The sequence below is a fragment of the Alligator mississippiensis genome, chromosome 1 (assembly GCF_030867095.1).
Source record: "Alligator mississippiensis isolate rAllMis1 chromosome 1, rAllMis1, whole genome shotgun sequence".
NCBI lineage: Eukaryota > Metazoa > Chordata > Crocodylia > Alligatoridae > Alligator > Alligator mississippiensis.
Genome location: NC_081824.1, coordinates 304,697,598 through 304,709,809, shown reverse-complemented (window position 1 = coordinate 304,709,809; position 12,212 = coordinate 304,697,598). Strand labels below are relative to the sequence as shown.

Below are 12,212 nucleotides of genomic sequence, written 5' to 3'. Positions count from 1 at the left end.
ACCTTTCTTAGTTCAGTTTTGCCATCTAGTTGTTCCTGGTCTCTCTCTTGCTATTTCACAACCCTGGAGACTCTAGCTTTTTTCAAAACCATAGCTCTCTCCACAGAGACCGCTCTTCAGAAGTAGCTAGGGTTTCAGCTGTAGTTAAGCAGGAAGGGGGAGAAAGCCTACTGAAGATTAGGCTCTATTCTTGCTCTATGCAGTCATAACTCTGGAAAAACCTTTTCTTCACTCTGCCTTTCAGAACTAATGTGTGTAATTTAGTTGGGGGCATGTCATAGGCGAGACTCAAGGCACTCTGAATGGAAGTTCTTTTCCACACAGCATGTCATTAAAATGTGGAAATCATTGCCACCAGATATTGTGGGAGCTGATGGTTTAGCCAGATTCAAAAAGGGACTGGACAAATCTTTGGAGGCCATGAGCATGGCAGTCAGGGATATGGCCTCTGAATTAGAGCTTCCTAGACCTTAAATGCTGGAGGCAGGAAATGAGAGAGGAACAGTGGGGGAAAAAAAACCTAGTCATCCCCAATTTACTTCCCCTTTCAGCATCCATTCTCTACCACTGTGAGACACAGGATATTGGGTAAGACAGACCTATGTTCTGACCCAGAAAATGGCAATTCTTATGTGCTTATGTGAGAAAATACCATACTTCATTTTAACAGATTGGGAGAAGCACAGAATCAGTGACTCATCTCTGTTCCCTCACAGTCTTCCACACTTCTATAGTATCAAACCTTTCAAGTTTGCCATTTGCTTCCTGGCTATCGTTACAGTTCTTCTTACCGAACTGAAAAAAACACAAGACCTTCTTCCAAGAAACATAATTACTAGTGCCCACAAAAGTTTCAAAATTGTAAAAAGTCAATTTCACAACAATCCATTCTTCAAGTTTATTCTTTGAGGCCCAAAAGCAGCAATTCTTAAGCAGGGTGCCATGAGGGTGCTGCAACATGAGCACTGTTAGGTGTGCAAACACCTACACATGATTCACCAGATAAACCCAGAGAGATCAAATAGGAATCCATAGTGTCCAAAACATTCTGACCTCTTGATGTCTCTTTGAGATCTTTGCAATGGAAGAACTCCTCTATTATTTTTCTGTAGTCAAAAAATAAATGAAATTTATTTTTTAAAAGGGATGCCACTAAATTCAGAAAAATTATGGAGGGGTGCCTTAAGTCTAAAACCACTGAGAACCACAGCCCTTAAAACAAGATGCAGGGCAATCATACAATCAAAGCTTACAAACAAAAAGCAAACTTAGACAAATCATTCAGTCACAAGAACGCCTCTTCAAAATGTAGACTCTGCTGTTTCACAGTTGAAGTTGTTTTTCATGCAACAGGTTTAATTTTCTTTAAAGGACAAGCTATATTTAAACAAAGACAAGTCAAGCTCCATTCAAATGTTGTGTTTTTTTCTCATTCAAGTATTTTGATTGTTTTTAACCTGTTATCCATTGTATTGAGCAAGTCCCCACAGTTAGCATCTTTTTTCTTTTAATCTAAATGTGACCATTTCTGTATTAAAGAAATCTTAAATCTTAAAAGTGCCACCTACTGCAATACTCAGCTCATTGTCACAACAGATGAGTCCTTGTTACATGGAAGTTCTGCTATCACTGTCCTCCTTATACAGTAGTTACTGCCATTCATTACTGTAGCCTCTCTCTGGGAGATGCTCAGTAAGGCATCCCAGTCAGTGAAACAAAATAGTTCTCTCTTGGGATAAAACAAGTCCTCCAACCCCCTGCAAAACCCTCTGAACATTTTTTACAAATTTTCCCTGCAACATTCAAGGCAGCATACTATAGAGGGAAGATACATTTTCTCAAAACTTGCCTTCATTTGTCTCCTCCTCAGGATTTTCTTTCTTGGTCTCACCTAGAGATATTTTCTGGCTCTGCATCTCTTTTTCAAGGCCTTCTAGTCTCTGCAGATCTGCCTCAAAGCTTGTATTCAGATCACTGTTGTCCTTTAAGAAATCTTTTACCATCTGTATCCTATGCAAATTCTATGACAGAAGCAAAAGACACAAAAAACATCTTGGTGGAACCAATTACTTGATATTTGCTTTCTAGCCTCTAAGCTCCACATGTCCTAATTGAAAAAAAACATTTTGCTTATTTAGACTTACAACAGGAAATGGAGAAAGACACTTAAGTATTAAGTGTTAATTTATTTTTTTAAAAGCTAGTGAGTGGGAGTGTAGCTTCAGTCACAAAAAAGATAGAGGAAAACATCTAAAACAAGTCAAGTTCAGGGCAGATTGCTTAATAGTGCTCAGCATGGAAAAGTTATAACTCAACTGTAACAGGTCAGTTTTAAGGATTTTTCCTTTGGGAGGTCCTATTAAAACCACTTCACCAGGTAGTTTTGGGAAAGTGACTAGAAATTTTACAATGGTACATACCCAATACATGATGGAAGGTCTGGAAATGGTTGCCCAGTCAGATGAAGAAGTCAGAAGGACTACAATGCTAAACTGTTCTGCAGTGGCTTTTAATCTTTCTCATCTTAACATTATGACTGAGCGTTCAAAATCTCAGTCTTAATGTTGTGCTTATGCTTTTTTTTTTTTTTTTTTTTTTTTTTAAAGCAAGCACCTTGCTTTCAAACTGGTCAAAAGAAACATTTTGGCATGTAGCATATAGGAAAAAAAAGTGCATTTAAAAGTTAGAAAGCGCTCTCTATGGGGAAAATAGGTTCTCAGATGACAGCCTGCACCAGGAATGTGCAAAATGAAATTTTGACAGTTAAGCATTTGGTTCTGGAGAAGGAGGGGAAGGAGGAGGGTGGTCATGCAAAGTAGTCAAGATGATGAGAGTCAGAAGATTCCTAGTACAGAAAAATGAATTTGAAAAAAGCCACTATTTAAAAGTTGTATCTAAAGAGATAATCTTAAATCTCCATCAAAATTAGAGTAAAATATACAGCATGAAAGATGGAAATGATCAAAAGGGCAAATGCCTTTCTGTGTTCCACTCCCTGCAAATATCTGCCAACCATGTCTTGTATGCTGCTGGGGAGTAAGTCATATTCAGTTCAGGTGAGAAGTACTTATGTTACATGTATTAGTAAAGAATATTTACTGAACAGAGGAAGAAACACTGCAACTGGTATATTCCTGCAGAGATTTATGTTGCTATCTAGCTTACATTTTCTTATAACTGAAACAGGAATGAGGAAGAATTTAAAAGTTTCCAGATATAATCAGAGTAAGTCATTTTTTATCCTCCCTCACCTTTGCCACTAACAAAACCTTACCATATTAAGAATATGCAAAAAACAGGACAATGAAAATAAGCCAGTCAACTTTGCCTCCTTGTTATTAACTAGTAAGAGGTGGTAGTGTTTAGACTTGCAAACATGGAAGGGAGATGTTCCAATTTTAAATAAGCATTCTTAATTGGATTTGGGAATTTTAAAACATGGTTTTAAACAAAACCTTTTAAAAATGGGATTTCCTCATAGCATCCACTTAAATTATATAAATAGAAGTGGGTTTTAATATAATTAAATATTTCCTCTAAAATTGTGAGAAAATCTTTTTTGTTGTTGTTTTGTTTTTTGTTTTTTGTCTTTTTACACAGTGCATCTTTAGAAGTTCTGGTAACTACAGTCCTTGGAGGCTATAGAACAACAAAATTAAGAGAATAAATTTTAGACCAAAGGATATGAGAATTGATGGGGTGGGGGACTTTTTAAAGTGTTGCTTAATAGCTCTGTTCTGCTCTTGATACAAGCATGTAATACCACTAAAGCTGAAAGGAGTCACATAGATTACACAAGCAAATGCATATCACAGATTTTCCTAATACATTTAAATCTTAGTTTAGGGTGATTCAGTGGATAATGTATGCTAGGGATAGACCACCTGTGACGTGTGCCACACCTGGCATGGGCAGCCTTTGTGTGTGTGACGTGGTGGATCAGGGAGAGGGCAGGCAGCACAGTAACAGACGGGGCAAGAAGCAGAATGCAGAGCAGCAGACTGAGAAAAGGACGGGCATCAGAGTGGCACCAAGGAAGGGTGCAGAGCTAATCTGTGGCATAACTGCCACAAAAGGTTGCACTCCAGTGTTGTACACATTACATGTTTACACTTTCAAACATCTCAATGTTACCATTGGAGAGTGGGTAGCTGGGGTATAAGCGTAATTGGAAATGCACATCCAGCCAACAGTTCCACTCTGTACCCTTATGTAAAACTGTCTAGCTATTATAGTAAGCTGGATGCCATAGGAGGGTTTGCAGATTTATTACAAGAAAACCTGAAATCTCCCTTCATTTAGCTAAGCCTTGCTCCAGTAATTTTTTTTTTTTACATTAAGCACGGGCACTCTGATCACTGGCAGACGGAACTGCTTGTCAGTCATATTTGTTGCAGAAAGCTGCTACTTTAAGCCTGGCTTTTGTTTTTTAGTTTTAAAAATACCTCTTCAGACAGCATCTCCTGCTCCTCTGCCAGAAGATAGATCTCTTCAAGTCTCTGCCTTATTAATTCCATCTCTATTTCATGTATTTGACTCTCAGTCAGGTAAACTTCTGTTTCTTCTTCCAGTCCATCTGGCTGATCTCCTTCCCCTGGTACATAGACAGCCCAATCAGATGACAAAAGCTGTTTGATTTGTAAAGGACAACAAAATAAATGGTTAAAAACCCCAACAGATTCTTACATATGGGCCTATAGATTCACAGAAGTTTACAGCTGGAAGGGACCTCATGAGATCATTGGGTCCAGCTCCCTCTGCTCTAGGCAGGAAAGACTGCTAGGGTCAAATAACCTTGCTTTGGGCAAGATGACAGGTTCTGTACTCTATGTATCACATCTAGAAGGTACAGGGGAGTGGAAATGTTGACAAGTTTCTACTTGTTCTATTAAGCATTGTAGATTCTTTTCAAGTATTGAAGAGATTAGCCAGGCCTTTAATAAGTTTATATGGCTGCCACACGATGTGATGAGACAGGAATAGAAGTAAAGGGTGTTTACGCTGGGCAACAAGAGGCTTAAGCAGCCATTAATAGGGTGGTTTTAAATTAATATGCTAAACTATGTGGAAAATAACTATAATTTACTGAACTAAGATTATGATATGACCAACCAGGGTTTCAGTGCCTGGAGAAGGGAAAATTATTATGATATTTTGAGTTTAAGGCATTGTCAATTTTTTAAACTAATTATCAAGACTGTGGTGGTGGTGTTTTTTTAAAGAAGCTTTTAAGCCTGTTTTGGTGCCTCTTCCAGAGTTTGTTTAAAGCAACTGACCTTTCTTTCAAGCTCCCCTTTAAGACCTACTTGTAAAAACTCTGCAAGCAAAATTAATCATAAAAATGTGATAACTTCTGGCATCTGGCTGGCTGTACCCCTAAGTGTCCAGGAGATGCAGCCCCTGTCTGATCGTGACTGAGGCTACAGACTAACAATGGCTCTGAACTGTTTAATATTACAATACAGTTTAGTTTTGTAAAAGCCTTCTTAATATACACAGTTGCCAAACTCTTTACACTGGAGTCAGTTTCAAAGTAAAGACAAAAGGGAAGACAGTTAAGGGGAGATGTAAAATGAAGAATAGGCCAAGGATTTTCAGATTCCCGTGGGGAAAGATAATGGGAAGATTGTCTCTGGGACCCCTTCCCTTTCCATTTTTCTTTTCGAGACACCCCTGTGGCAACCGCACTGATTTCTTTCATACAGAAGAATAATGCTTGCAGAGGCACTTTATATTTTTGTCTTTAGAAGGATGCCTAAATTGTGCTTTTCAGAAAGTGCTAATCACATTCTTCTCTCCCTCTGTTCTGGCTCTCTTAGCAGGGTAAGAAAGCCAGAACCATGTCTTCAGCTGCTTCTGTGCACACCATTGTTTAGGATCATCTAAGATGGATCATTTGTGTGTGTTATAACAAAGGAGCTGAAATCCTGAAGTAACCAGTTCATTTATATGAGATCTATACTGGTTACTAATTATAAATGATGTGCATGTATCTATTACATAGACATGTACACACATGTTCACTGTACGGTAGCACAGGGAATATAGGCAATCATGGATTGAACTTAAAGGGTAAGACGTGAAAACATTATCTTGAGAAGAAAAGAAAAAGAAATGTGCCCTTAATACATTTAGGAAAGAAGTTTTCTAAACATCAGAGGAGGAAGGTTCTGGAGCAGCATTCCAGTGGAGTGGGAGGAAGTGAACAACCTAGGTCGCTTCAAGATGGAACCTGATCGGTTTATGAATGTGATTACATAATGTGGATGTCTACCATAGCAGGGGACTGGACCTTATGACGTAAGAAGTCACTACCAGTCCCATGTTTCTAGGAAAAGGCTACAAATCAAAAGGGTTTCTTTTACCTTTTCTATCTTTGTTCCAGCTGCTGCAACCTCTGGAACATTCTCAAATTCATTTAGTAAGTTCTGAATCTTCTTTCCAAACTCTTTCAACCACAAAGAAGAAACTTTCATTTCTGAAGAATGCATCAACTCATTACGGCATGTAATCACCTCAAGAGGAGAATGAATGAGAAGCAAAAAGAGCAATGTCACATTAGGGTCAACATCAGGAGTAGGTCACAAAAGTAACGATATTTTGCACCATATATTAAATGTACAGCACTCAGTTAAGAAAAAGAAGAGACAGAAATTTTACCTCTTTAATTTTCTTTTTATTAATACTACTGAAATGGTCACAGAAATTAAAAAGGTTTAGAAGTGCAACTGCATCACATTCCTCTGGTCCAGAAATATTTGTTTGTCCACGAGGCATATAGGCCTACCAAACAGAAATGTGTCAAATTTTACTTTAAAAAATACACCATTACCTGATTTCCTAATCTCAGGGTAGGTGCTGTTTAACACCCGAAGTCATATTACTTAAAGTAAACCGAACAAAACTATACATAATACTTGTATACTTATTTAACACCTGTATAAATCTTCCCTAACTTTCAGAAATCCACTAGTTCTGTTTACTAAATAATGATGTGTCAAGCAAACAGTTGTTTTTGCCACAATCCTGAAATCAGGGGCAGGCAAAGTCCAGCCTGTGGGCTGGATCTGGCCAGCAGTGAACTCCATTTCCCAGCAGCTCCTGCCCACATGGTTGGGGCTGGTCTTCATGGAGATCCCAGCCACAGCTGCGCTGGGATAGCACAAGGCTGGGGTTGCCACGGAGACCAGCCCCAGCCATGCTGGCAAGGTGTATGGCAGGGGGCTGCTGTGGAGCCACTGGGATCTTGCGGTGGGAGCAGTTCGGTCCAGGGCCAGGGCAGAGCTGCATTGTACAGCCTGTACGCTCCAGGCAGCGGATTGCGGCACTTCGCAGGAAGTGCCATGAGTTACAGTGATCCCCCAGACCGAACAGAGGTTCACTGTTGGCTCCCAGGGGTTGGGGGATCAAGCTGCAGTTTAGAGTGGCTGTGAGTCTGAAGCTGCTCTCCACAAGCCCCACCCCTTCCTCCTTCCAATCCCACCACTGTCTTCAGTATGGGAAGTGGAAAAGGAAGCAGAGGGAGTTCGTTCTGGGGGGTTGCCCAGCTGGGGCTGGGGAGCAGGGCAAGTGGATTGGAGGTGGGGGGCCTCCAATCCACCCCGCTCCCTGCCCTCCAGCACCAGCAGGGCAACCCCCAGAATGAGCTCCCTCCATTTCCTTCCCCTCCCCCATTCAGAAAACAGTGCTGGGAGCAAGGCTGAGCTGACACAAGTTAATGAAAGTGCTCCATTTTGGAGCATCTTCACCTGAACCTTCATGTAATCAGAGTTCAGATTGTCACAGGATTGGGCCTTTTTAAAGTGCTCTGCAGCCATGTGCTTCTGTAAGGGCACAGCTATAGAGCGCTTTCAGTAGCCAATCACAGGACAAAATGTCACTTGTGTCAGCACCCTCAGTTGTTACTGTGTTAGTGAGAAGCAGCAGGAGCTTTTTTCATGCTGCCAAGAGAAGAAGGGGCAGTAACAACTGGGTCTTAGTGCCTAACGTTAACCTGAACTGAGTCATTTTGGCCCACAGCCTGAAAATGTTGTAGACAGCTGATGGTTATTTTACTACTCAGTATACCAACTACTGCTATATGTTACAGCACTGTAAATATTACAAAACACTATTCCTATTAGATTTTTGTTGCATTTTTTTAGCCCAACCTAACACATTTTGCTTCATATTTGCCTAGATTTAAACTTAGTCAACCTATATTCTAATGTAATATGAAGGAAAAACAAATTCAATGAACCATTACACCCAAAAGAGTGTCAAGCTGGACACAGAATCCATTGATTAGCACAAGTTAGCCTTTGAAATCTGCAACTATTTATTTCTGTCAGTTTTTAGCAAGAAAAAAAAACAAAACCTCATGACAGGCTGTTCTCCAGGGATGAAATCCTGAACCAGTTTCACCATTGTGTCTGGTGGCACCAAGATTTTACCCCAGGTCCAAAACCTGCCCTAACATACACTTCCATGCAAGTCCACTGAGTTTGACATAGGGATAAACTGATGACACGAACTGACCACAAATTAATTTGCCTCTGGTATTACTGTTGTTAAACTTTACTATTGTTAAACACCTTTGCAAGCTCCCACGAATTAGAAGGCCAAAGCCAAGGTTTGCAGTTTCCCCAATGAACATCTCCATGCCTGTTGGTGTGATGATTCAAAATCTCCTGTTTCCATTGTGCACACAATGAACAGGCAGGCTGAAACTACAAAGAAGAAGAAAAAAACCAGGTCAGTGGAGGAGATCCTGCTATTTTTATCATGTAAATTAGATATTAAAAATCACCCTGGGTCATTATGACACTTCAGCAAAGGCTAGCAGGAGGCCTCCAGGGATGTTCACTCAGATTTTGATTTCACTGCCTGCACAGAAACTCATATGCAGTGTCCTAAATTGCTACAAAGAGATGCAGATGAAAATGTTAAGTATGAGGCATACAGTAAGTTAGGACAGTAGCCTCTCACCTCTAGGGCACTGGTACATATCATGATTCAGCTGGATATATTTCTAAAGGTTTCCCATCAGGCTATGGCTAAACATCTCTGAGAAGTTTACCCAACCCACTCTACTGTGAAAAAAGGATGAGTTAGGATTAGAATTTGAAGTTACATATTTTTTGTTCACAGTGTACATAACTAACGGATAAACATAAATGTCTGAACAAGGCTAAATCCATAGCAGCACCTGCTTATATTGCTCAGCTCATCATTTTCTATTTTGCAGGCTGTCCCAACCAGTAAAGACTATGGTCCAATTTGACTTTTTTTTTTTTTTTTTTTTTACTGTTCCTTTACAAACACACACATCCTCCACCCCCAACAACATTCAGTTACATGCATTAAATGGTTTTCAAACTGTGTCTTGAAGAACCCTGGGGTTCCCCAATTGCAAATCCCCTGATGACCTAAGAGACTGGGGGTAACGGCAGAGCAGGCAGGGAGGTGGTGTGCCACCACTGTTGCCTGGCTCCATGCCATTTCACAGAATAAGGTAGGGCTTCTGCAGCAGAAGGAGCAATATGAAAGGCTTCTGAGACTTCAGGAAGTTTGAAAACCACTGCATTAGACCAAAATTTCTGCCTGTGTTGCTTAAAATCTCTCTATACATCTCTAGACTGCCTTCAAACCAATACACACACAAAAAAGTTTCCATCAGTGCCACCACTAAATGGTTATCTAGTACTGAGAGTATCTTCAGTGCGTGCACACATGTGTTTTTGAGGTACGTCATCACAGAGAATCAGTAAAAGGTTGTAAAATGTTAGTTCTCATTAAGATGCTTCCAGCATCCACTACCAGTAATTCTCATTGGCCATGAGTTATGCTCCCATAGCTGAGGCTGAGATTAGGTTTACCCCTTAACAAGGAAGTTGAATTTCTGTTCATGTATGGAAAAACAGTGAACTCCCACAAGATTACAGCACTTTCTTCTTTGTCTAGAATAATATTTCATAATTTTACAATTAATTGTTTTCTATTAAATATAGGTCTTTTAAGAAATTTAGCACTATTTCAGCCATGGTTTGGCCCTGCTTGTCATAACAGTGGATGAATGAAGACACTAATCATAATCAACATCAGATTATAATCAAGGCATTTCGGAGTGTGACCTCAGTGACTTTCAAGGCATTTTATTTACAATGTCACTAACAAGCAGTAAAAAAGGTCTGAGTGCCCTAACAGCACGTCTTTAGCTTCCTGCTTTTATGTTCAAGTTTAATCTTAAATCTGAATTTCCTAGTTTTATAATGCTCGTTTTAGGACAATTAGAACATCCACAACTGGTATCTATGCAGTTTTCTCATTTCTGTGTCACTATTACGACACAACATAACGAAGAGAACCCAGGTAGATGCAATCGATGTTCTCAATCCAGTGCTCAGGGAGCTTTGGTCTGCCCCACAGGCTGACATAAGCACTGATGTTTCCTTACAACAGCACTTACGGAGTCAAGCAGGGGTTTCTTTGCTCCACACCAGCCACTTTACTAAATTCTTCACTTTCATGAGCACTTACCACTTACACTTACTGCGTATCTTTCTTTCCCTCGCATGGGACTGAAACTTCTTTCATGAATCAACTTGCATAATAATCATCATCATCAATGAATGCAGTGTGCACTACATAAAGACGCCGACTCCTCAATTTACATCTGCACTGACTGCCTCTCTTGCATGCATACCAGCCCCTAGCTTGTTTACTTGTCATTCCATCCAGGAAGAGCACGCCCCAACTGCTGACACTTCCTCAGCCTGATGAAGGGTTTTTGAACCCGAAAGTTTGCTTAAAAATTGTTCCCCAACTGTTTAAGTTGGTCTAATAAAAGATATCAGATTCACCCAAAGAACCCTGTCTCACTACATAAAGAGGCATTTGAGAACAAATACTGGGCTCCCATGTCACAGAGCTAAGTGCCTCCTAGCCGAAGAGTGGGTGTCAAAAATAGCAGCCCACGGAGCCGTCCCGTGTGGGCCCAGCTCTGCCCGCCAGCCGACTCGGCCCCGCGCTGCTGCCCGCACCACGTCCCAGCGCACGGGCAGGACTGCTGCGCTGCACGTGGCATCTCAAGGCCCGGTCCAACATCCCATCCTGAACTGCTCTGCTGGACTAATACAGTGCCCCCCCCTCCCCCTTTTGCCAGGTGTGCCACAAATCAGCCCCCGCCCTCACAGAACGCTGCTCTGGCCCCTGCCCCACCTGCTGCTCTTTCTGCTCCCCACCCCATCCGCCGATCTGCTTCCCACCTGATCTATTGCTCTGCCCTCTGCTCCCTGCCCTATTTGCTGTTCCTGCTCTGCTTCCTGCCTGCTCTGCGCCTCCGCACCCCCACCGTGAACTGCTCGGCTGCCCGCCCGCGCCGCCGCCCACCCCCCGGCGCGGCGGTACCTGGCGGGCGCGGGGCGCGCAGGCGCAGCGGGGGCGGGCGGCGCGGGGCAGGCGGGCGGCCAGGCGGGCGTGGAAGGCGCGGAGCTGCGCGGCGGCGAAGGGCTGCAGGACGCCCCGCAGCAGCAGCAGCGCCTGACCCGCGCGCACCCAGTTCTTGTACTCGGCGCAGTTCAGCCGCGCCGCCAGCTCCGCCGCCAGCCCCATGGCTCGGCTCGACATGGGCGGCTCCACCGGGCTGGGGGCGGGGGCCCCCGGCTGACCGCCCTCCAGGACCGCCCTGGAGTCTCCAGGGACTGGCTACCAACCTCCAGGAGACTGCTGGGAGTCACCTGGGAGACGAGTGAGGAGACATTCATTCACATACATAGTAAACGGTGAATGCAATAGTCTGGTGGGTTTTTAAAACGTCACAGTCCCGTGCATTTGCCTTCCTGCTGTGAAGCCTACAGGCTGTAATGCGTAACTGGGATGATCTGATTTGGCTGGGATGATTTACAGATTCATAGGTTCATAGATGTTAGGGTCGGAAGGGACCTCAACAGATCAACGAGTCCGACCCCCTGCATAAGCAGGAAAGAGTGCTGGGTCTAGATGACCCCAGCTAGATACTCATCTAACCTCCTCTTGAAGACCCCCAGGGTAGGGGAGAGCACCATCTCCCTTGGGAGCCCGTTCCAGACCCTGGCCACTCGAACTGTGAAGAAGTTCTTCCTAATGTCCAGTCTAAATCTGCTCTCTGCTAGCTTGTGGCCATTGTTTCTTGTAACCCCCGGGGGCGCCTTGGTGAATAAATACTCACCAATTCCCTTCTGTGCCCCTGTGAT

The 12,212-nt window shown here is 42.6% G+C and overlaps 1 protein-coding gene across 4 annotated transcripts; it reads right to left on the bottom strand.

Moving 5' to 3' along the window:
• Positions 1-884: 884 nt before the first annotated feature.
• C1HXorf38 (chromosome 1 CXorf38 homolog) lies at positions 885-11,631 on the bottom strand. Of its 4 annotated transcripts, none has more exons than XM_059720800.1 (7): positions 11,389-11,631; positions 8,574-8,708; positions 6,661-6,783; positions 6,366-6,515; positions 4,446-4,628; positions 1,850-2,021; positions 885-1,377 (listed from the first exon to the last, which is right to left on the bottom strand). In XM_059720800.1, the coding sequence occupies exons 1-7, from the start codon at positions 11,605-11,607 to the stop codon at positions 1,343-1,345; spliced, it is 1,017 nt and encodes a 338-aa protein (XP_059576783.1). In that variant the 5' UTR covers positions 11,608-11,631; the 3' UTR covers positions 885-1,342. The 4 variants fall into 4 exon arrangements, with proteins under 4 accessions (XP_059576783.1, XP_059576785.1, XP_059576786.1 ...); XM_059720802.1 differs by having other exon boundaries at positions 885-1,106; positions 11,389-11,630; XM_059720803.1 differs by lacking the exon at positions 11,389-11,631 and adding an exon at positions 10,532-11,110.
• Positions 11,632-12,212: the final 581 nt, after the last annotated feature.

Coding starts and splice junctions, on each gene's coding strand:
- C1HXorf38 (XM_059720800.1), bottom strand. CDS start 11,607: ATGTCGAGCCGAGCCATGGGGCTGGCGGCGGAGCTGGCGGCGCGGCTG. Junction 6,784..8,573: donor ATTCGTGGGAGCTTGCAAAG/GTGTTTAACAAT, acceptor TCTGTTTGGTAG/GCCTATATGCCTCGTGGACA. Junction 2,022..4,445: donor AGGAGATGCTGTCTGAAGAG/GTATTTTTAAAA, acceptor CTTCTGTCATAG/AATTTGCATAGGATACAGAT.